This window comes from Camelus ferus, chromosome 33 (assembly GCF_009834535.1).
Source record: "Camelus ferus isolate YT-003-E chromosome 33, BCGSAC_Cfer_1.0, whole genome shotgun sequence".
NCBI lineage: Eukaryota > Metazoa > Chordata > Mammalia > Artiodactyla > Camelidae > Camelus > Camelus ferus.
This window is the reverse complement of record NC_045728.1, coordinates 17,362,812-17,388,427: the sequence shown is the minus strand read 5'-3', so window position 1 is coordinate 17,388,427 and position 25,616 is coordinate 17,362,812. Positions and strand designations below refer to the sequence as shown.

The 25,616-nt window shown below is 42.4% G+C and overlaps 1 protein-coding gene across 1 annotated transcript; it reads left to right on the top strand.

The window, feature by feature from the left end:
* Positions 1-20,598: 20,598 nt before the first annotated feature.
* On the top strand, positions 20,599-23,157 carry C33H11orf53 (chromosome 33 C11orf53 homolog). Its single transcript, XM_032472482.1, has 2 exons — positions 20,599-21,066; positions 22,421-23,157. The coding sequence occupies exons 1-2, from the start codon at positions 20,776-20,778 to the stop codon at positions 22,820-22,822; spliced, it is 693 nt and encodes a 230-aa protein (XP_032328373.1). The 5' UTR covers positions 20,599-20,775; the 3' UTR covers positions 22,823-23,157.
* Positions 23,158-25,616: the final 2,459 nt, after the last annotated feature.

The following is a 25,616-nucleotide window of genomic DNA, read 5'->3' as shown; positions in this document are numbered from 1 at the left end:
TCAGTGGTAGAGAGTATGCTTAGCATGCGTGAGGTCCTAGGTTCAATCCCCAGTGCCTCCACTAAAAAAAAAAATGTAAATCAAAGTATAACAAAACATATCGTATAGAAAGATCTGGAAAGGTGCAAACCTGCTCTAACTAGGAGCTGCTTTCAGGCATCAGGTACACAGGCAGCATGAACAGCTTTAACTTCATGATCTCATGTGTTACTCGATGTCTCACTGCCAGTATCCTCATTTCAAAGACCTTCTACATTTGGGTGATTAAATGCATATAGTCCCCAACCAAATGTGGTTATTTGGACTTTAGGTATTCTCCATGAATTGGTTTTACTATCTACTTGCTCATGTTTCATCTCAACCACTATTATGGGATATAATATCCCAAGAAAGATACCGTATTAATTAGCCTTTGACACTTGAGGACTTTTTCTGTCCTTGCTGCAAACGCCAGCCCTCAAAGAGCAGGAATCGCAGAGACTCACATGACTGGCCACACTGATGAGGTTCTAATTGCATGGGTGACACTGACACGACCTCTTTTTCATATCACTTCACTATGTGACCATGAGTCTGATCTCTTGGAGAAGTTCTGCTAGGAAAGCCATCCTTAGACACATGCAAAACTGGCTACTGACAACATGGGGGAGGACCAGTCAAAGGCTAACCTGAGGACATTGGAGGCCCTTCCACATGGTTTTACTACACATAGTGTGCTAGGGGGAAAAAACGGACCCCCAAAGGTCCCACGTCAAAACCCTGCAACCTGTGTATGCTGACTTACAGGCAAAGTATCGGTTATGTTAAGGATCTTGAGAGGAGGTGCTGACCCTGGAAGAGGTGAGCCCTAAATGCAATCACACATGTCCTTAAAAGAGGGAGTTTTGAGAGAGACACACAGACAAGTGAGAGGGCACACAAGAAAGAGGCCATGTGACCACGGAGGCAGAGTTGGGGCCATGGGACCGCAAATCAAGGCAGGCAGGCAGGCAGGCAGCCAGCCACCAAAACTGGAAGAGGCAAAAAGTGGACTTTCCCCTCAAGGCTCCATTGGGCCATGGACTTGCCAAGACCTCAATTTGGACTTCTGGCCTCTAGAACTATGAAAGAATAAATTTTGGTCTTTTTAAGCCACCCAGGTTGTGGTAATTTGTTCCAGCTGCCCTGAGAAAGTAATACACAGATGTTATGAAAACTGCACACCCCTGGAGAAGCTTTCTTTAGGAAGCACCTGTCTGATGCCCAGGTTGCTGCTCTGCCCTTTGTGACAGCACGTCCATAAGTTTACCCAGGTTATATTGATCCATCTTTACCAAAATTTCCCACGTGAACATCTGTTTTTGATGCTATGAAATGTTTTTCACATTTGTGCAGTAGAAAGCAAAAGAGAAAAATCTCCTGCATCCAAAGAGACTTTCACCAAAGACTGGACTTAAAACCACTTCTAAAAAATTTTTTTAATTAAATCTTTTTAAATTAAAAAAAAAATTTTTTTAACTTTTTTAATTATGCACATTTTAGCCATAATCCTGTGGTTTCACAACTATTAACATGGATATCTGTTTTTAAATCATTTTTCTCTTTCTTTTTCAAATGTTTCTGTGTTATTCTTTACCAGACTACTACATCTTCTACCAGAACATTTAAAATTTGAGACACTCACCAACATTTAGTACCAAAAGATACATATTCAGAATTTTGACGTCAGTCTATGCTGCATTGTTTTCAATTACACGATTTTAACGACATTCCGTAAAAACTAATGACTGAAAATTTTTAATAACATCACAAAATTCAGTGAACTGTCAGTTATCTATAGCAAAATTAAAAAGAAGAAGCAGTAGGCATAATAGCCACAAATTTTTACTGACGTACAGTCGATTTGTTTTTTTTATTGAAGTATAGTGGACGATGTTCTGTTAATTTCCAGTGTACAGCATAGTGATTCATTTATACATATGTATATTCCTTTTCATATTCTTTTTCATGATACGCCATTACAAGGTATTGAATATAGTTCCTTGTGCTGTACAGTAGGTCCTTGTTGTTTATGTATTTTGTATACAGAAGTTAGTATCAACAAATCCCGAACTCCCAATGTATCCTTTTCCACCCCCTTCTCCCCTTGGTAGCCAAAAGTTTGTTTCCTATGTCTGTGAGTCTGTCTCTGTTTTGTGAGTTCATTTGTGTTCGCTCTCTCTTTTTTTTTTTTTTTTCTTTTTTGATTCTACACGTAAGTGATATCAAATGGTATTTTTCTGCTGCAATTTTTCATTTTGACATTCAATGAACAATTTGCAGGCTACTGAACTTTCTAATCAAGTTTTTCTCGAGCTATCATAAAGATTCATTTAAAATCACTGAATATACAACAGCTGCATGAGGAAAAAAAAATTCTAAACTTACTAAGTAGGAGATATGTCCCAAGTGAGAACTTTATCTGGATCATCTCAGCCTTGAATTATATGTAATATACATATACAGACCGAAGTCTAACTCTTTCCAAGTGGCCTGATTCTTCTTACAACAACCTCCAGTGTCTGCTTTTCAAATCATAATTACTTATGGTCATTTGATTTTTCTATATTTCCCTAAATCCTTACACTTAAATTAGCTGCTAAAATCTCTGTGTCAAGGTTCTCGCTTCGGCAGCACCTATGCTAAAATCTCTACATCGAGAATCTACAGGATAAGGTCAGATTGACAGCCAGGGTGTCATGGTTAATAATCTTTCTTAATTATTTTTGGAAGGAAAGCATTGTAAGAAGCATGTCCAGAGTACATACTGATGGAAAAAACTGAAAGAACAGAAGGTGAATGGGAGCCACATAGTGCGTTTATGGCACAGATTAAATGAAAGTGTTTGATCTTCCTGGAGAGGTCAGCGACCTCTAACTGCACAACAGATGTGCGTTGCGTAGTTCCATCTGTAACAACTGCCTGTCTTTCCATCAGCACTGCTAGTTAGAGATTTGTTTTGTTCTATACCCAGCTGCTGTTTTGTGGCACCAATTATGTGCGCGCTTCAGTTACCACCAAGTGTAAACATTATGACGTCCATATCTGTGATTTGCATTTGGATTTCTTGTGAAGTATTAAGCGAAGAGAATAGGCAATTGGAAATTGTATGGTACCGCATCACAAAGCTTCTTTGATTTCCCTGAAACTTTGGAAAACACATCTAAGACTTCTCTCCTACCCTGAAAGGGAAATGGCTCCTTCCTCCGTCTGTTTGAGCACCCTCCTTCTGACTGTCAGGGGTCTCCGGCAACTCCTTTCTCCTCTCTGGGCCTCAGTGTCCTTGTCAATGAAAGTAGAGAGCTCGATCCTGCCCATTTCAGTATTGGATTTTAATACTCAAACTTTTAAGAGTTTATCCTCTTCCCTTATCTTCTTTATTATTCAGATTTCAAATGTTCCCATCTCATTGTTTACGATGTAAAGTAGCCCTGGATCTCTGAGAACTAGCTCATGCTCAAGCTGCAGCATCCTTGAGCTGAGGTGTCAGATCACTCTGCTATCCGGGAACCTGCAGGACTTAATTCACAGAAGTTTCTCATCTAAGACACAAGCAGCATGGCATGGGGAAGAGTCTGCACTCTGATCCCAGCTCATCCATTTGCCAACTACATGATGACCGTAAAGGTCCTTTAATGTTGCTGCCAAAGGGGGATATTACTACCTGCCTTGCAAGGTGATCATTAGGGTTAGGGCTTGTCAAGGGCTCTGCACATGGTTTGTACTCAGTCAGTATTATTGCTATTTAATACTGTGTACACGCTGTCATTGCTTGTTGTCTTAAATCTCTCTCCCAACTGGCTAATAAATTCTTGCCATTTCCATTTGTTCCGTTTGGAGCCTCCAGCCCAGGAGGAACAGCAGTGTGATAGAACGGTTAAGAACCTGGGTTCTGGAGCCTGACAGACTGAGGATCTGACTCTATTGTGTGAAAGTGACTAGACTTCTCTAGACTTCGCTTTCCTTCCATGTACGCGGGGAGAGTGATACCCACCACAAACGTGTCGTGAAAATTAAATTAGATAAGGTGTTAAAAGCCTTTGGTACAGTTGTAAGTGTTCAGCAGATGGCAGCTTTGGTGGTTTCGACAGTCCTCAGAGCGCGGTAGCCTTTGATAATTGTTACCATGTACATGGGTTGTGCAAAGGCAGGTACCCCCAGGTGGTGGTGAGTGCTGAACAGCAGCCTTGGGAACTAGATGCTTCTGTCTCCATTACTACCCACTCTAATATAATAGATATAAAGCCACTGGGTGACTTTTGTAGGTTTGAAGAATCGGTTCACTCTGAGCAAATGAAACAAGATAGCAGAAGCTACAGTGAGCAACCTTATTTTCACTCTGACTCAACAATGCCTTCCTCCTCCATTCTTCAGGACAGGCTGGCTACAGTCAAAGCTCCAACTTGTCGCATTTCATTAAAATAGATTCACCTGCTCCCATTCTGCGGTCACAAATATCCAAAGACATAACCAGTCTTGGATAGCAAACTGGGTATTGTAGTTCCCTCTTCGGATGGCTGTTTTATGAAAACACCAACTTCAAATGGCAGGAAGAAGGAAATAAAAGTCTGAACCTTTTGATCAGGATTTGCCACCAATTTACTGACCTAAGAAGTTCCTTTTTTAAGCCTACATTTCCTCAATTACAAAGGATCATATAATATTATGAGTGGTAAGATGGGAGGGCACCAGTACTCACAGCATTTCTATGGCCCCCTTCTGCCCTCTGGGTTCCGCTGTCTACCTTTCTGACTTGCTGGTTTTTTCCAGACCCCAGAACGGGTTCCACTCCACCCTCATCCTGAGGGGTCCACTCAAGACCACACTGTAATCTCTTTTTTATTCTGAGAAAGAGAAATCTCCTTTCTTCTAGTTCAACTAGAATTTTGCAGATGGAGTTTGCAAGGGAAATAGGCAACAGGAAAAAAATTACGTAAAGCACAAGAACAATTACGTGGAGTGAAAATGGCCTGCACCAATTTTGACATCCGGCTAAAGACTGGCATGAGTCGGGCAGTGGAGGTGACTTCTAGGCATGAGTCTGCTTCCATCACCCCGGTTGTCTCTGGTGTTCCCTCCATAGCCTTAAGAGGGTGACGCTCATTACCTACTTTTCAGACGAAGAAACTAAGAATCAGGTAGAAATCAGTGCAGCTTAGATTTGGACCCGCATTTGTTGGACTCCTCAGTTTTTATTTTACCCAATGTATTGTCTTATATTTTCATTTCTGGTCCAAGAAAGGATGAGCTTTGGAATACCCACTTTGCTTCAGGTCCTCTGCTCAGTGCTCTGCTCACCCCACATGGTGCTGGACCCCATCATGAATTCACTCCCTTTCAGCCACCCGTCTGTCTCCCTGCCCGTCCCTGCAGTGATTCCATAGACTGCTCAGATGATGCCACATCCAGCCCAAATCAGAGCCAGGATCTTCTTCTCCTGTGATACCCAGACACCTTAGAAGAACCTAGACACAGAAGTTTCTCATTTCCTTCTAGAATCTATCTCTGGTCCTGTCCCAGAACCCGCTTCCAGAGTATACTGCCTCTCTGCTGTTCCCCACCGCCCCTGGACCCCAGGTCTCTTGGGCTCTTCATGGTACCTGGCCCTCCCTGTACAAGAGGAAGGCATTTCCGGAGCCAGAGTGACAGCACACCACACTGACCTTGCAGAAGACACTTTGCAGATCTTTTAGAGCAGTCTAGGGCCTGCTTTGGCCAACCCATTTCACTTGGACTTCTTCTTGCCTGAAGCTTACTGTCCTGCCATGCCTTGGGCTGAAGTACGATTTCTTTTCTGAATGTGCAGAGCTGACTCGAGGGGCTGGGATCACACGGCTCGCTCCTGGGACAGGATGGAGAATGCCACTCCTCCCACTCAAGGGGGAAGCGATCTTATCAGCCCCCTTTCCAAGGCTGGAAGAGGTCCCCAAGCCCAGTGCAATGCAGAGCCTAACAGCTTAGCTGACCTGCTGACTCTGCAACTCTGTCTCTTAAATGCTTTTGCAGCCTAGGTGGTATCCAGCACTCTCTCTCAGTTGTACTTGCTGAAGAGTCATGTGTATACTCAATAGCCACTAAGGGAAGGGGAGAGTAATCTCCTTAAGCTCTTACCTTCTTATGAACATATAGGAAAAGATGGGGCGAGGAGGAACCACCAATGGTCTCATTTCTGGGCCGTTTTTACTATTCCATGCTAAAGACAGGTGGAAGCCTTTACTAATATTGAAATTGAATTTAGGAAGTTGGCCATACATCAATTTAAAAGGAAGAAATTACAGCCCTTGCAGCCTTCGCTATACTGTCAAATTAAAAGCAGAGCACACGAATGTTCTGTTGACTCCATGGTTGGAAAGCATAAGCTTTGGACAGAGGCAGCCCCAGCTCTGAAGGCATCCAAGTGTGAAGTATCTGTACCACCGCTATTACAGGAAGTTCTTATGCTCTTCTATGATCTCTTAAAATTTACCATAAAGATTATTTTTCATCTCTTCAACTCTCATAAATGAACCCTTCCTACAATGTGTTCTGGCTTTAATAGGAATTTCGTGCTTGCCTGGAACAGCGAATGGGCGCCAGACGGCCCAGCGTGTGTCTTCCTGCTTTGCGGACGTTTTACTTTTCTTATATCATTTTAATTTTCTTTTTATTTTCTGGAAGTAACTGTTCTTATTGTTTGATTATTAAATTCTTAGGGAAACTCTCATTTTTCCTTAGTGAGTGCACCTCACCTGCCCTTGCTACTTTCTTCTGAATTGCCAGCAGAAGGATCCATTCATTCGGAATGTTTGCATGGTTATTGATAAAGGGAAGCTGTTTCTGCCCTGGGAACGTCCCCCTACACCTTTCGCTCAGTCCCGTGGCACAGTGTTTTGCATATTGCTCATTAATGTTGCCAACGAACCCCCTTCCAGAGTCCAGAAAGACTTATAAAAGAAAAAAAAAAAACATTTTCCAAGCAGGCAATACCTTGTAAACTCAAAATGCCAATGTTTGAATACAGAAGTCCATATTATATCCCTGGTATTCATTTGAATGAATGTTTTATCTAAAGCTTTCAAAATGGCCCATTGTCTGACTTTAATTGGCCCACTGTCCTGCCCTGTTTAGGGAACTGAACCACATTTCCAGGGCTGTCCACGTTCTCCACCCCACCACCTGCTCCTTTCCCAATTGCAGACTTTTTTTTTTTTTTAAATAATACGAATAAAGGCAAACTTTTTGAAAGAGACTTATTTTTTCAGCTGTTCTATTGGTTCTGTAGGGTTGTTTTTTTTTTTAATGTCATGAAATTTAAAATATTTCCTGGTGGTGAATTCTTTCACACAGCTTGCAAAAATAATCAGGTTTTGCAGTGAAAACAGAGAGAGAGAGTCCATCTGGCAAAGCTGAAGTTCTGCAGATTCTGTTCTGACCAGAGTGCACAGCACCATTTATTAACGTCCATCCCAGTGGTTCCTGTTGTTTTAACGTAGCTGTGTAAATACAAATAGCATTCCAAAGGCACACTAAGACCCGGGGTTTACAACAAAAAAGTGTTTCATTTTGTAACTTAGGCAACAGAAATCACTTTCTCACAGAGGCAGCCTGGACATAATTTCGTGCCAAGCAGAAGACTTTTACTAGTAAAACTGCAAGAAACTGTCAGAAAGGTGGAATCCTGTAACAGTATTACTTTCCAAAGGACATTAAGTAGTTCATATCCCAGAAATATAAGACACTTGGAATATCGGGTTTTTTAGAATTTTGACATGTACGATAGAGATATAAGACCTAATTTCTATATTTTAACTTTTATTACCTGGTTGTTTTAATTATAAAAATAACATGTGGTAAAATTTTAAACATTATAAAACAGTATAAAGTAAAAAAAAAAAAAAAAAAAAATAGAAGCCGACTAACCTCCCCTGCCCACCAGTCCATTCCTCCTACGTCCTGAGAGTCTCACATGCAATCTTCCAGAATTTTACTATGACATTTTATTGAAAGGAAATTAAGCTGTTGCACCAGCAAGTTAATAAACATCACAATCTATGTTAGATATTTACATGCACTATTACAAAATGCATAAATTAGTGTTCTCCAATTCCCTTCCCCCAAGAGGTAATTTAAACAAGTCACTTTTAGTCTTGATTTTACCTCCATACATTTGAAGGCAGGAAGCCTTCCACGTCTCCATTTTCTGTCCATTACGTGGTCCCTACTGTCAGCTGAGGTGTTGCTACTGGAAACCAGGTGCACAAAACCAGTAAGCCCTTTCTTTGTGAGGTAAATCTAGGGTTTCTACATGCAAGGTAAATGTTTTTAAGGATCTACGTTTCAATATTCCTTCCTCACAAATTCTTACTGGCTTTAGGATTGGACCTATACAATGCTCTATTAAATCATTAAATCTATTAAATTTTTTTCCTCTGTAAATAGGGCAGTAGGAGGAAGACGTGCCAGGGCCCTCTTCACAAACACGGGTATCAGCGGGGAGGTTGGTGATAAAGAAGAGTGAGCAAGGGCCCTGGGAACTGCTACAACTGAGACAGGTGGCCAGCAGCTCTGAGCACCCACAGGGTGTGTATCAACCCTTGCCAGGCTCTAACACAAAGCCAAATAGAGGTGGATATAAATGTCACCTGCTGGCCTCCTGAAACCTCACCCTCCCAAGAGCCCATCAGACCCACATCAGTGGGTCTGTTCAGCTACAGTAACCCATACACTCACTCCCCACCCCAACCATTTCTGACCCATCACTCTCATCACTCTCAGCCCCAGATTAAATTTCCTAGAATGCCCCTTTCAGCATGTCTACACTGCTAAGAAGCGTGTAAAGGACCACTGCCTGCTACCAGACCAAGTCCAACCTCCCCAGTGTGGCTCAAAAAAAGCTTTTCATGACCTGTCTCCTACTCCCACCTCCAGCCACTCTTCATCCTTCCTGCAGACATTTCCATGTCTGTGACATGCTGTCCACACATGTGAGCCTTTGCTTTGCTCTCCAGCTACAAGGACTCTTATCCTATCTGCTGACTAATCTCCTTTCATCCTTCAGCACTCGGCTCATACATCACCGAGAGTATAATGGGTACAGTCATCTTCCCTCAGGACAGCAGCTCACCTCCAGCCCTACCCTCCTCCTTACCCCCACCCCCAGCCCCACCTGCAATAAATCATGGTGAGAGTAGGTCTGTTAGAATCCAGCCTATGTCACTCACCAGCTTTGTGACCTTGACAAGCCCTTTGTATGGTCTATGAGTTGTCCAATCTGTCATCAAGAGATACAGCAATTTACAACAGTGTATTTCCTTGGTTAACGGCAAAGGCTTTAATGAGATTATGCGTGTGAATCATTTAGCACCCTGCAGAGCTCATGAAGCACACAAATGCTACTTGTCACTAAAATTCACACACTGAGATATGACAAGTGCCTGACGCAGAGTCTGGCATGGAATGAGTGTTCATGAAGTGCTAGTCTCCTCAACTCTTATCTTTATTATTGTACCAATGACATAGATATATATGCAACTGTCTCCTTTATGAAACCATTTGGTCCCAAAGAATAGAATCCATGCCTTCAATACCTCATTGTATTTCAGGAAATTACCACACTCCTGATGCTTAGTAAGTGCACAATACATTTTTATTTAATCAATTAAGTGAAACTTCTGCTCTGGACAAACCAACTTGCTTATTATTCCTTGAAGACGAACTCTATGTTTCCACTTCTGTGCTTGGCTCACCAAATTCCTTACACCCGGGAGCTCCCATGTCCTCTGCATCCGCTCATCTTTCAGTGCCAAATTTAAATCCTCAGCACATGGACTTGCCCATTTTCTGACTTCTATAGTGTGTAGAGCATGGACCATGCACCTGAAAACTAGGTACCTACTGTTCTGTACCATAAGCAACTTTCTCCTGAGTATGTCTCTATCAGTTACTTATTGCTGCATAAGAACTCACCTAAGTCTTAGTAATTTATAGTCATGTTTTATTATTTCTCACAATTCTGTGGGTTGGCTGTGCACCTCTGTGCACTCAAGCAAGTTGCATTCAGCTGGAGGTCCAGCCATGCTGAGAAGTCCAAGATGACTCCTTCCACCTCTGGCAGTTGGTGCTAGCTGTCAGCAGGAGTGTCTGGATTCGCTGCCACACAGTCCCTCGTCCTCCAGGAGGCTAGACTGACTTTCTTAAAAGGAAATCGTAAGGCAGCATTTCAAGCAAGCAAAGGTGAAAACAGCAAATCCTCGTGAAGCCTTGACTCTGAAACTCACACATCACTTCTGCCATATTCTATTAGTCAAAGCCATCCCAGATTCAAGGGATAGAGGGATTGACTCCACTTACTGAAGGGAGGAGCTGCAAGGTAATTGTGGCCATATTTAATCTAACACAAATGGCTTGTGTCCCTGAGTAGATCCTAATCTAAGCCCTTAGGTCATTTTTCCCTAGCACCTGAGACATTCAGCACTGTGCCCGGGACATCAGAGGTGCCCAGTAAATATCTTTGGTTTGATGGAAGGGCTGGTGCACAGAACTTTCTTGTTTTGTCATTGGGAGGTTGAAGGAGCATAAATTTGGGAGTCAGAGAGTTTCAGTTTGAATCCTAGTTTTGTAATTTACTAGGTGGGTGGTTTGAGGCACATTACTTAACTTTTCTGATGCTTGGTTTCCTCTTTCGTAAACCTGCCATGGCAATATCTACTTCATAATAAGGTAACATTATATAAAGCATCTGGCACATGGCAGATGCTTATAGCCGTAGTTGCTGTTCATTATAGAGTATCTTTCTTATTTATGGTTAAATTACTGTATAATTCAGATAAAACTGGTCCATAAATCAAAACCTCTTTCAAACGTTGCAAAACGAGTAAGTTTTGTTAGAATAGGTTTGGTATAGTTTAGTCACTATATAGGATTTCACACCAATCAGAATGTCCCTGGTTCTGCCACATACTTGTCAGATTAACTGAGGGATCTAATTCTCTATGTCCATTTTCTTCTGGAGAAAGAAGATATTCCATCCAACACAGATACCCTTTTAAAGGCGAACTGTGTTATGTCTGGCATTGACTTTACATTCTTTTCAAAGCTGAAGGAAAATCATGTGACTTACAGTGTATCTAATTCAGATATTAACATATTATTATTAATTTTCTAAAACCATTAAAATATTCAGCATATCATCAGCTCCATCTCTCTCCCAATCATAGATAGGATGACAAGAAGAATTTAATTATATAAAGTACTGTGAATTCCTTGAAAAGGGATCCTGGCTATTCACAAGTGGTTATGATTATTATTTAAGCATTAGGAGCAACATCTTTACGTTTAAAGAGACATTTTCTAAACTTTATCATCAGAATTTTAAAAATATATTATGCGGCAGTGTGAAAAAAATCTTAGGCTACTCAGAATCCCCTTCCTTAGTACATTTCAATATATTCCTTCAACTAGGTTGGCATCTAAAAATACTACAAGGTCATAAAAATGACTATAAATGTACTCAAGGGAAATGCCTAATCTTATCACTTTCCTACCATAATGATCTATTAGGTTCAAATTAACTCATTTTCATGGAGGGGCTTTTGGGGCAGCTGTGAGGCTGCTGTGTTAGCTACAGGAAGTTGCAGACTGGCAAATTTCATTCAAATGTAAGCCTCTAAATTTGGCTACCTGGCATTGCAGGATCCTGTTGTTTGCAGTATGCAAAATAAAAAGTATATACCATCTCGCTTGGTCAAAAATTATGGGCTTTTCAATATTAATTTCAGTATTATTTCTAGAGAATTCATACAGTGAGATGCAACTGAGTGAATGTAATATCTTGAACAAGGGAAAAGGAACGTGTTCTCCCTTCACACACGCAGTGATGACCAGGGCACATGCTGCACTTGCATGTTCGGGGCTGTTCTTTCTCAACCTATAAAATCTGGGGTGTCAGTTCTGAAATCTGTCCAGTGAACTCCTTCCCAGTCCCAGTATAGGCCCTTTGGAACTCCTCTGTGTTCTGTGAGATGAAATAAAGTTGTGTGTTGCCATTGATTTTTATATTATTTATCCATCTAAATATTTCCCAGGCCACCATAGAGGGCACAGCATGTATTAGAGCTATAAATAATTAATTAGATGGAAATGTTTTATATCATGGTGGTGGGCCACAGGAATTTGTTTAAATGGTTAAAATTCATCAAATTGTATGCTTAAAATTTATGAAATTTTATTATATGTAAATTATATCTTAATAAAGCTGACACACACCCCCAAAATAGAATATCCACGAAAGGACTAAAGAATATATATATATGGAATGTATATATATGGAATATATATATGTATATATAGAGAGAATACATATATGGAATATACACATAGAATATATGTGGAAAATATATATATATATATATATATGGAAGTATAAATCCCACTAAATCTTCCTTGTGAGCTTTTATATAATTATATGATCTCTCTGAATGGTCCTTTACACTAATTTTTTTTAACTATGATGTTTTCCCACTTTTATTCCTAAGTTATTAAAACTCTTGGAAGGTAGTATGGTGTGATAGTTAAGAAACAGGCTCTGAAACCATAAAGGTCTTTGTTTGATCCCACCCACTACCACCACCACCACCTCCATCATCAACCCTACCTGCAGGGGAACCTGGGTTATTCTCTCTGTTTCAATGTCCTCATCATTAAGATGAAAATAATATTACTTATCATCTGGGGTGCTTGTGATAGTTAAATGAGGTAGTACATATAACACATTTGGCCATGTGCCTAATAATGTGTTTATGAAATTACTACAAGTCCATGCTTATGAAATACTTTTATTATAAATTATATCTCTGCTGGAAAAAGTTGGAAGCCATAGAAAAATAAAAGGTTAAAAATAAAGGCTGCTGTACAAAAATCTGGAAGGCACATCTAGTTTCAATAGTTAGGGATTTGATTCTGTTTCAGGCAGAGTCAAAGGTCTGGAGGTGGGGCAATCGCACCCACAGCAAAAGTGGATCCTGCCTAAAACAGATTTTGCTGATTTGTTGAGCTGCCAGGAAATAAGGGAAATCTCCAAAGCTGGGAGTGGGGCAGGTTGAGGGGACTGAGTTGAGCGTTGGCATGGGAGGTGGGGGAAATGTTTAAGCAGAAATAAGGACATTGAATGATGAGAGTTGATCACACCAGAAAGGCAGACTTCCCCTAAGGACAGGTGTCCAAATTAGCTTGATGCATGAAAATTGGTCCTTGAGCTGTTTTTGCCAAAATTGGAAAGTTGAACTTGGGACTCAGGATCAACCTGGGGAACCTGGAAGAGAGCTGCTTCCCAAGAAATAGAAACATAAATCTTCTGGAGGAACACAGCCTCAATTTAAGACCTCAGATTTCGACAGGTTAAGGTCAGCCAGATACGAGTTTCAATCCAAGATCACTCAACACATATGGAAACAAATCATTAGGAATGAGAGCCAGAATAAACAATAAAGTTAAATTCCCAGGACTTTCAGATATTAGAATCACCAAATACAAAATATACAATAACATAAATAATGAGGATGCAACACAAAACCAAGCAAATCTTTTAAAAGCCAAATGGAATCTAAAGAAATGAAAAAAAACCATGTAATCATTGACACTAAAAAAATTAAATGTCTGAGTTAAACAGCAAATTAGCTATAGGTGAAGAAGGAATTAGTGAACTGAATGAAAATCTGAAAAAAATCTATACCAATCTACACTGAAATATAGAAGAGAGAATCATGGATATAGAGAAGGTAATGAAATGTAAAGGATATACAGAGGATAAAAGTAAAATGTTTAAGATACATCTAAACAAAGTACCAGAAGGAGAGAAAAGGGAGAATCCAAACAAGGCAATATTTAAGGAGAGGATGGTTGAAACTTTCCCAGAGCTTATGAAAGACATGAATCCCCAGCCACAGGAAGCACATTGTATAAGAAGCAGAATAAATCTTTAAAAATCTATCTCAAGATAGAATAAGGTGAACTTGGAAGAATTGTAGAATAGACTACACTGTATAGCACAGGGAAATATACACAAAATGTTATGATAACTCACAGAGAAAAAAATGTGACAATGAGTGTGTATCTGTCCATGAATAACTGAAAAATTGTGCTGAACACTGGAATTTGACACAACATTGTAAAATGATTATAAATCAATAAAAAATGTTAAAAAAAAAAAGAAAATCATATAGTAAAAAGTTTAAAAATTAAAAAAAAAAAAGGTGAACTTGGAAGAACCTTAAAGACAAAGGGAGTATGTTAAAAAGTAGTCAGAAAAGAAAAAAAGATTGTCACAAAGAGTATCTGTAAACTTAATAGCAAACTTCTCAATAGCAGTCATGGAAGCAGAAAGACAGTGGAGTGATACTTAAAGTGCTGAGAAGAGAATAATTATAAAGGTACAATTGTGGACCCAGAAAAACTATGTATCTTTTAAGAACAAGGGCAAAAGAAAAGTTATTTTCAGATAAACGAAAAATGGAAACAGTTTACCACCAGCACCGCCTACAACAAAAGGAATTTTCTAAAGGATTATTTCAGAAGAAGGAAAATGAATCTAGAAAAAAAGTTTGGAAGACAAGTAAGCAAAGAAAATGAGGAACATGTGAGTAAATCTAATGCAGTTATACTTAATAAAATGATGAAAGTAATTATGACGTCTAATTTGTGGAGATTTAATTTAAAAAAAAAGAAACAAGCTAAAATATAAGGAAATACATACTCATGTATTAGAAGAGGAGCAATAATAGTTAACATCCTCAGGATTTTGTCTGTTGGTGGGAGGTTTAAGATACTGTTTGTAGACTTTGTTAAATACGCAAGGTAAAATTTTATGAGTAACCATAAAGAATGGAAATCGAGTGTGTAATTTCCACAGCAGGTGAAGGGCAAAATTATGTAAGAGAAATGAACACAAGAGGCTTCTTTTCATCAAATAATAATAATAAAAAAAAAACCACTAAGCATGTCATTGTGAAAGCTTTGTAGAGTCTTCAGGTATCAAAATTAGGCTGGGGAGAGTACAGTGCTGGCAATTCGACGGTAATATTTAAAATTGGGCAGAAGAAGGAGAAGGCGTGTAAGAAGATTGTCGGTGGCATTGTTAGTGGCGGAAGGAGCTGAAAGGTCTGTCAGCACAGGCTGAGATTTGTCTGAGCCTCGGGCAGAGCTGGACCAGCTAATGCAGGGCTGACAGGTGCCGACAGATACTTCTGTCCATCAAATTGGGCAGGTGAACCACGGCTCACAGAAGCCTTCCTCCCGGCCCCAGCCTTGGCCAGAGCAGTTTAACGGGAGCAAGCCAGGAGAGAATGTGGGAGAAGAGCAACAGGATGTCTGCCCGGGCAGCACCCAGGACAGCTACCAGCCTTCCGCGCCCGATTTACCCTGGGAAAGGAGGCTGAGGCAGAAGAAGCCGGAGGAAGTAAACCCAAGCACTGGCCTTTGAGGAAAGCCCTGGCCAGACAGAGCTGGAAATTGAAGGGAAACAATGGATAACACAGGCCCTGGAAACAGGGGACAATGTGCTCAAACACACGTTTGAGTTAATCAGAGTGATTAACTGCAGTAAATCACTGCCTCCTTCCCTTCCCCTGCATAACAATACAGTGCCCTGGCCTACACTCACCTCTGCCCAGAGTTCCCTTCTGCCATTTGAAAGTGTTCACTTATTCAACAGGAAAACATGTTTAGAGGAATATACCATCAATTTGAAGAGACATAACAATGTCTAAGATAATAGCTAACATTGATATCCTCCTTACTCTATGCCGGGAACTGTCCTAAGGGCTCGACATGTAAGATCATGCTTAATCTTCAAGTGCCCAAGATCACACAGCTGATAAGAGGCAGAGCTGGGATTCAAACACAGGCACTCTGGTTCCAGGGTTTTCACTCTCAAATATCATGCTACTTCTGAGGGGTTGGAGGATATTTTGCCTGGAGAAGTGAGAATTCCAGTTTGGTGCTATGGATGAACGTTTGTATTCACCACCACCCCCTTTAATTCATGTTAAACTCCTAATCCCCAGGGTGATGGTATTTGGAGATGGGACCTTTATGGAGGGAATTAGATCCATGAAGGCGAAGCCCTTATGAATGGGATTAGCGCCCTTATAAGAAGAGACACGTGGAAAAGATGATCTCTTTCTCTGCCACCTGAAGACACAGCAAGGTGATGGCAAGCCAGGAGGAGACCTCCACCAAGAACCCGACCATGCTGGCGTCCTGGTCTCAGACTTCCAGCCTCCAGAACTAGGAGAAATGTCTGTCGTTTAAGCCACCAACTCTGTGGTATTTGTTACAGCAGCCCAGACTGATTAAGACAGTTGGGAATTGATGGGTTACCTTCAAATATTTCAAGAGATATGTATGGAAGAAGGGTTTAACTTATTCTGTATGGACAGAGGAGTTTGGAATTAAGAACGTGACTCTTTTCAGCCTACTTTGTAGCAGTCAGAGGTCTCCAAAGAAGAAGTAGGCTTTCTCAGAGGGTGCTGAGTTTACGACTAGAGGCTGAACACACCCAGTGTTAATATGGAGAGGATTTCAGCATTGACTGGTGATTGAATGAGACCTTCTAGAAAATCCCTTCCAACTCTTGAGAATCTGTAGGATTATTAGGGTCAGGACTAAGAGTTCAAATTCAAAGAACCAGGTGTTTCAGACTCTTTTAACTTTTACAACAGCTCCATTTTCCACATAACTTTGTTCTTGGGCCTCTTGGAGCCAGAATTTGCATTTGTGTATTTTAAGACCTAAACACCTGGATATCCATCCTTCAGAGGCCCGCTTAGGCATCACCTCCTCCAGGATGTGTTCCCCACCCCACCCCTAGTACCAGCTTAGGTGTCCCCTTCACCCCGTCTGTCCTCCACAGGGCCACTTCTCACACTGCCGTGAATTGTCTGCTTCATCATTGGTCACTCCTTGTATGAGTGCCCCGGGGCTGCAGTAACAAATTCCTACCAAAAAAGGTGGCTTAAAAAATAGAAATTTTGTTTTGTTTTGTTTTTTGAGTTTTTTAATTGAATCAATTTTTGTAATAGTTGATTTACAATGTTCTGTTAATTTCAGGTTTATCGCAAAGTAGAATTCAGTTACATATATATGTGTGTATATATGTTTGTATGGATATATGTGTGTATGTATGTATACGTGTGTATATGTATGTATATGTGTGTGTGTATGTATGTATGCATACGTGTGTGTGTATGTGTGTGTGTGTGTGTGTGTGTGTATATATATATATATATATATATATATATATATATATATATATATATATATATATATACCTTTTCTTTTTAAAACAATAGAAAATTGTTGTCTTACAATTCTGGAAACTGGAAGTCCAAAATCAAGCTGTAGGCAGGGCCAGGCTCCCTGTGCAGGCTCTGGAAGGGCACCCTTCCTCACCACTTCCTACCATCTGGTGGTTGCTGGCAAGCCTTAATGTTCCTCAGTTTGAAGTTGTATCTCTCAGATCTCTGACTCTTTCTTCACACCGTCTTCTCCCCTCTGTGTCTGTGTCTGTGTCTCTCTCCTTTTCTTATAAGGACACCAGTCATGGATTTGGGGTCCACAATACTCCAGTATGTCCTCATTTTTAATTGAACTAGTTACATCTTCAAAGATCCGATTTCCAAATAAATTCACCCTCACGGCGACTGGTAATTAGGTCTTCACCTTTTCAGGGGACATAATTCAACCAGTAGACCTCAACCTTCCATGCTCACGAAACTGCAGGTTCTTTGAGGTCTGTCTCTTTCTCTCACATATTTTTATTGTGTTTACCATGAATCATGCTCTCCTTGGCACTGAGGACGAGTCATGGTCATGCTTCCACTCTATGTGGAGATGGACAGTTTAAAAAGTAGTCATTGAATGTTGAAGCCAAACAACCATATTTCTGTGCATATGGATGGATGGATGTACATAAATCATTGATATATACTTGATGAGGGATATTAACATGGATGGAAAAAAATAGGGTAAATTATTTCATTTCACGTAGCCTGTGCTTTTTAGCATATTTACCAGAATCTAAAACTTTGGTTTCTCTTTGTCCCTTGTAAAAGTTTGTTCTCTTAGAACTTGCTTTTTTAACTCTCAGTTGACTGCTCCCCCAAAACTAACCTCTCCACAAATATTTCTTAGAATCAGAAAATAAAGCTTGCAAAATGTATACTTAATCTTTTTTTTTAATTCAACCTTGCAACTAAAGAAGAAAACATTCGTGCCCCCTGTCTTCCAGGGCAGTGTCAGTTCCTCTCAGTCTCCATTCGTCCCGATGCCAGGTGAGTACCACCCCTCAAGGGGCAATCACCTCCCTCCCTTTTGAATTTAAATCAGGCATTTCAGTTTCCATTATTTCATAGCTGCCTTACAGCACTTTCAAAATTTTGGTTTTAAAACATTTATTTTTTAAATACAAAATCAGGGAAGGCAGACCTCACTCAGTCATTCTCAAATTTAGAATGTATTCTATCTAGTGTAAGTTTGCTGGGCAGAAGCAATAGCAATTAGGTCCTTGATACCATTTAAAATGTCTAAAATTCTAGCCCTATGGCCTGATAGACTATGCACTGGCTTTAGAACAGACAGAGATCTGTGGGCAGATGGAGGAACTACCATTTATTGGTGCTTTCTATATGCCAGGCACTTAGTTAACCATCTTACATTCATGTTAATACATATGTCTCATTAAATACTCCTACAGGGATGGAAAAAGAGCATTCTTAATAATAGTTTGGAGCACTCTCATACATCTATGCATGCGCGCACGCACACACACACACATTCCTTTCAGGTCTCAAACTCAGAAATAGCATAGGCTTTCTCAGTAAGTTTGATCATTTTCAGAGCCGGATAAGGGAAAGGAATAAAAGCACGAGAAGATGCCACATATCCAAATGTCTCTACGCTGTGTTTCCCAACCGTACTTTGTCGCTGGAACCTGGTTGTATCTGCTCCCTTCTACAGAAGAAAATTCCTGCAGCTTCTCTTACCATCTCTTCCTCCTTTTAAAGAGATAAAGATATGCTTAAGAGTGCAGAAGGCTTTTTGTTTCTTTGTGTTTTTTAACTTGGAAGTTGGAAATGCAGACATGAGATCCTGGAAGACTTGTTTCCTTATTCTTCATTCTGTTCTCAGCCTTAACCACTGTTGTGGCTATAAATTCGTGGTGTGAAACAAAACCTTATTTATTGATACTAATTTTCACTTGCACAGATTTTTTTTTTCTAGAGGAATATGCTTATGATGAAACCTCTAACTACAGATTTCAAATTCATGAGCGGTTTGGGGCTACAGGATTTTAGATGGAAGTGGAGTGGGTAGAATTGTGCGGTAAATATCCACGAGGAATTTTAATTTTCTTTGAATGAATGAATACATTTACATGTAACTGTTGACCACAGTATTATACTACTGGGCTTACAGAAAATGTGTAAGACACAAGCTGTGCCCCATGGAGCCTGCAGGTTGGCTGGAAAGAGGGCTGTAACTCAGGTGAGAGAGTCATGAGCACTACACGAAGTGCCACATCAGGTGGCAGGAGCCAAAGTGCTGTGTGTGCAGAGTAATGTGCAAGTGAGTCGGGATAACAAAAACGATCTTAATGAGTCTGTCTCCTCTCCCTGCAGACAAGTGGGCAGGGTGGGCAAGGACAAAGCTCAGAAGTGGTCCACGGTGGTTAGGGGAAGGTGAGAAGGAAAAGCACCTGCGTCTTCCTCCCAGCTCAGCCCTGTTTTTGTGACCTCAAGGTGTAAGCCACACCTACCACTACGGTGTGAAAAAATCAGTTTCACAGACCTTGAGTCTATGCCCCTGAACATGTTCTAAATCACAAAGGGTTTCCTGCTACAACTGAACTACGGACTCAGAAAGTCTTAGAAAACACATCTCTTCTCTGGGACTATTTCACTGACTTTGCCCTCAGTGAGATTCTTTCCAGTTTCATCCCCTCCCGGTTTCCACCCCAGGGAACTTTCTGTGCCAGGCATCTCTTTCTCAAGCTTGCAGTGCCCAGGTGAGCTGAGTGAGGGAACCGGTATGGTCACGAGAGGGCAGCAAACAACACCAGACTCATCAGAGCCAGAAAACACATTTTCTGTGATCCTCAAACGTGGCTTCACAGAAACAAAGCAAGCAGACCATTTCTGGTGCCTGCGAGGTACAAGACACGGAGTTGAAGGTCCGTATACAAAGAAACAGAAGAATACAATCTGCCTCTGATTTGGGGTGAGGTCACAATCTCACCTTACCCAGAGATACCGAATCTCAGATACCATGTCCCAGACGCAGCCTCTTGTTAACGGTCCTACGTCTGTGGGGTCAGAACTCAGAAACTGCGAAAAAGATGCTTTGTTAAATAAAATGTAAATGCTAAGGGATTCATACTGTATCTCTTTAAGCCCGGTTCCTTCTGGCACAGAGAAAGTGCACAGTAAAAGTGCAAGTCTGAGGCTGGTTGAACAGCTAGTGCATCGTCTAAAGTGAACCCATCTCAAAGGCAGAGCAGGCTTTAAACCTGTCAGTTATTGGGGCTGGCCCAGGTCAAAGAGGTAACGTCGCTGTATTTAACGCTCTTCCAGACATGTATCTATTAATCCGTTGGCCTCGGAGGCGGGCCTGCGTTAGATACACCGTTTCACACGTGGAGGGGCTCGGCCGCAGCAGAGCCGCCTTGAGCTCCTCTGAGGAAATCCTGGCCGCTGTGTCTTTCCCCTGGCAGCAGGTTCGCCGGCGATGTCCGGTTACTACGGCGTCCGGAGGTCCTTCCTGTCGGACTCGGACTTCCACAGCACTAAGCAGTTTGCCAGCGACGCCTGCAGCCCGGGCGTGGCGAAGCCCCTCGCCTGCGAGCCCGCGGCAGGGCAGGGCCACGCGGCGCTCCTGGACCCCTGCTTCCCGGAGCCCTGCGGGGACCACCGGCCCGCCGCCCTGACCCCCGGCGGCGGCGCCCCCCTGTTCGGCGCCTCGGCCCTGCCGCCGCTGCTGCCGCCGCCCTTCCCCGGCGATTCCGCGCACTTCGTGCTGGTGAGAGAGGAGGCGGAGGCTTGGTTTGGGGGTGGGGTGCGGTGACGGGGATCGGGGCTCCCCCGGCAGCCAGCCGGGCCGAGGCCGAGGGTGCTTTTGCCCTGGAGACCCCCGCGGCGGCTCGCGCTGCCCCGGAGGTGGCAGGACCCGCCGCTCTGCCGGGACCCTCGCCCGGGGAGCCTTCCTGGAAGATCCGTGCCCGCCAAGGCAGCAGGAGGCTCGAGCCAGACGTGTAGGCGACGTGTAGGACGACTAATAAAATAGGATTTATATCCATTTTATTAGTGCGCTAACGCTGTTACCAGATGCTTCCCCATCTCTCATCCTGCACGTAAAGGAAGAACCATGAAGTCACCTCTCAGACACAGCTAGACTGTCAGCCAGGGCAGGTGCATCTGGATGCCTCTCTCCCCCGACCCCCCAACCTCCCCACCTCTCCTCCCCCCACCTCCCCGCCCCTCCCCCTCACTTCTCCCCACCGCCCCTCCCCCGCTTCTCCTCCTCATCTCCCCTTCCCCCCTCCCCTCCCCATCTCCCCTTCCCCCCTCCCCTCCCCCCTCGCCTCTCCTCCCTGACCCCCCAGATTTCTAACCTCTTCTTGTTCTCTCTCAGTCTTTCCTGAGGTGAGTTCATAAAGAAGAATACTAATAACTTTCTTATACAAAACTGTAAAGCCCTTAACCACAAAGGAATGAATCTCTGATGATGGGATTTTAGACAAAACAGGACTTGGGAGAGTGGTAATTAACATTACTATCTACACCAGCCGGTAACTTATATGCGCCTTTGCTCATTTAATATTTGCAACAACTAAGGATATAGTTACTAAAGCCCCATTTTACAGATGAACAAACTGAGGTACTCAGAGTCAGAAAGGCGGTAAGTGGCCCAGCCATGAACTGAACCCAAATCTTCCCAGCTCCCAGCCTACGAGGCTCCTACCTCTGCTCACTGAGGGCAGGGTAGCCTTCCTAGTCCCCTCAGAAGCCCACCGAGCAGTTTAGAGGCTTACCCTTCCAGGAGTGAATGATGAAATGCCGTCTAAATGTTCGGTTTATTATTTTCACATTTTATTCATTTAATATTGTCTTCTAGGGAATGGACTCGATAGGTAGGTAGGTAGATATGGAGAGATAGAGACAAATCTAATTCTAAAGTAAGACAGGAACTAAAACTTTCACCTCACACACCAGAGGGGAAAGCTGCCTGGCAAGGAGGCTTCGGACAGCAGAGGGAGGACACCCAGTCTGCTCTAGAAACCATGGGCCAGCAGCACCCCATGTTGGGAAGGAAATCTGTCCCCACCAGACTGCCACCTGATGACTAACCTCAGTGACCTTTCCATCCTCCTCAGAGGGACTCGTGGGAACAGACGGTACCAGAAGGCCTCAGCCAGCCAGACCCCGTGCCAGCCGATGCCCTGCAGAGCCTGGCCCCCAGCATGAACTGCCTCTCCCAGCTGGAGTCCGGGAGCACTGCCCAGCACCGGAGCTCGAGCTGGGGGGCCCCCCTGGCTGGGGTTCAGCCCTACTCGCTGCACACACTGGAGGATCTGTACCACACACAGGGGTACCCCACCCCAGCCCCCTACCCTTTCACCTCTTTCATGACGATGTCCAATGACCCACCACCCAAGGTGGGGCCCTTCTCCCCAGATGAGGGGGCAGACACCTCTGCCCTCCAGGACCCTTCTCCGTGGACCAAAGAAGATGGAAGCCTGACCTGGGGGGCGTACGAGTGCCGCAGAGCTTACTGAAGGGCACCAGAGGACTTCTGTGCATTTCTTTAAGTCTGGTTCTGTATTCACGGATTGTTGTGGTGTGGCCGCTTGGCGAAAACAGGATTCTCAGGATAAGCCATCACTCTGCCTTTTGTTAATGGATGATGGCCTTTATTTGGGATTCTCCCCACCATCACTCCACTGAAACACACCACAATGTAAATTCTAGTTAGACGACCTGACAGTAAGATTTCTGGGGAAGCTTAGTAACCCATTGTATTCTGAATCTTCTGTTTGCTTTGAAGTACCTATCATTTTAGCACTGATTTTTTTTCTTAAACTACATTAAAAACTTTACGCAGATCATAAAACATACCGATTTTCCTGTCCAGTTTTTCTTAGTTATGAACTGTGGGTGTTCTTCTGTAAAAGAGAATGTATAGCCTATAATATAGATTAGAGCATGTAAAACTAAACTCATTTTATACCACGTGACTTTTAAGCCTGAAGCACTATATACATTTCTCTCCTTACAGTAACTTGCAAATAATAAGTAACAAATAATAACTTGCAAGTAATGAATATGGCACCACATATAAATGCTTTATTGTCTTTAAAATAGGACAAAGTCAGGACCCTACAGCTTCATAAATTCATGATTTTGACTGCCTTAAAGCCCAGGGTGTCCAATACTTAGGCTAATCCAACAAACAACAAAGGCCAAAAGCTTTCTTTGATCAATGGCAGACTTAATTAAGCTAGACATTGTCTCTCTGATGGAATAAACCTACAGTTATCAGAGTACATTAATAAAATGAACATTCCATGATCAAGTAAGAATGCATGCCTTATAAGGAAAACACAGAGAGCAGGACTGGGCTGTCGGCAAGAAATGACAGACCACAGAACACCAAGAAGCAAAGGGGCTTTGGAGAAAGACATATTGTCAAGTGTACACACACACAGCCTCTTCTCTTTGAAGGAAGACCTTGTTGGTTGTTCATTGGTCAGAAATGTATCGTTCTTAACTGTGTATAAATGAAGAAACTGACATCCAAAGCATCAATCTGTCTCGTGTAAGTTTGATTGGTGTGGATTCCTTCGCCAATTAACTTCCCACAGTAATTCCTACCAAGCAGTGTGCCTGTCTGCAGGCTGAGCCCGTCATAAATGTCTTGCACACACTTTGACTTTGCAAAGCTTGAGTCAAGGCTCAGACGTTATACCCACGATCTTCCTCTTATTTTATACCACCTTCTGTTCTTTATTCCCTTAATCACATTTTTCTGACCCCGTGAGTCCTCTGTGATCCAGTCTTTTTCTCTCCATCTTCTGGAGGCCCCAAAGCCCCTCAATTCAGTCTCCATTACATCCCCTGTGACAGTGTCCCATGCTCTAGATAGGAGTCTAGAAAGTCAAACATGGGTATTAATTCACACTTAGAAGTGAGTAAATAATATTCTTTCCTTTCCAGGCCTTCAAGGGTATAGTCTGGTTAAGCAAACACACTCCTAATTTGTGGAGTGCTCATAGGGAATACTTGAATAAGAGGCTTCCTCGCACCCCTCAGCTCCTTCCAGGGAGGACAGCCCTGGAGGAGCAGACCAAGGAGCACTGGTGGTCCTCAGTGGCTGGGCTGCATTCTCCCAGGTCCCCTGCCTGCTCCTTCCCTCCCACGGCTCCTTTTTACAGGCTGACTTGGCTTTGCTCAATATTAGCTCCTCAATGGAAGGGGGCAGCTTCTGCCGTGGAGGAGAGAGAGCTGCTTGTCTTCAGTCTGATGAGACTTGAGCCCTCAGTCCCGACTGGTGGGATGCTTTGCAGTGTCATCCGTCATCCAGCCTCACACCCACCTGGATGGCATTCCCCAAATCAGAAAGAAGAGATCGGGCCCTCTCTCTGCTTTCAGGGGCCTTCACGAGGAAGAGTTGCAAAGTCACTTTTCTAGACTGGTTGTATAAAATTTATAATAATGTGTTACTAAGTGACACACAACACTAAGAGTTGTGTAAATCATATGTACGTGTTCGTATACCTCTACCTTTTGTTTGATTATAACACTAAATGTAGGCATGCTTATTTCTCTTCGTTTGTTGTTGTCTGCTCACCTATTGTGTCCATCTTGTCACAGCCTGAGGATGTGCTGGCTCTCAGGTAAATAAAGCTCAGTAACCAGTGGTACCTACCTTCTTCTCAGAGCATCCAGGCCCTTTCAAAGTGTTTGACAAATTTAGTTTATAAAAAAATAGGAGACATACATAGGTCCATAGTCTGTCTAGTATCAACCCCAGTCCTCTGTTATGAAGGGGCAGGAGCAGTGGGGAGTGCTGCTGGTAATTCTAAACTATAAATGATTTTTAAGAGTTCTACTTAGCTGGACAATGTGTTGCTACATTGCATATATATAGTTTATTGAAGTACAGTCAATTACAATGTGTGTTTCTCTGGTATGCAACACAATATCCCAGTCATACATTGCACATATTTTAATTTGGTTCTGTGTTGTTGTTCTGGGAATTTACAATACTTTGTTAAAAAGTGAAACACAAGCTACAACCTTATGACAAGGAAATTAATTCTATTTCCCTATCCCATTTCTCATTCAAGTACTCTCTATTTCCTACTGCTTGCCAGGGACTAACCGCACTTTGTTGTAATAATGCACAATGCCAGCATTAAAAAAAAAAAAAAAAACACATTCTCCTCTCCCGCTCCTTCCTTAAACCTGCTCTGCTCAGGCTCACAGCTTTCCTGGGGAAGCCAGAGAAAAGGTAAGAGCTCAGGTTTAAAACGGCCATCTCTCTCAGGTCTTTTAAGGTTTAACATGAGC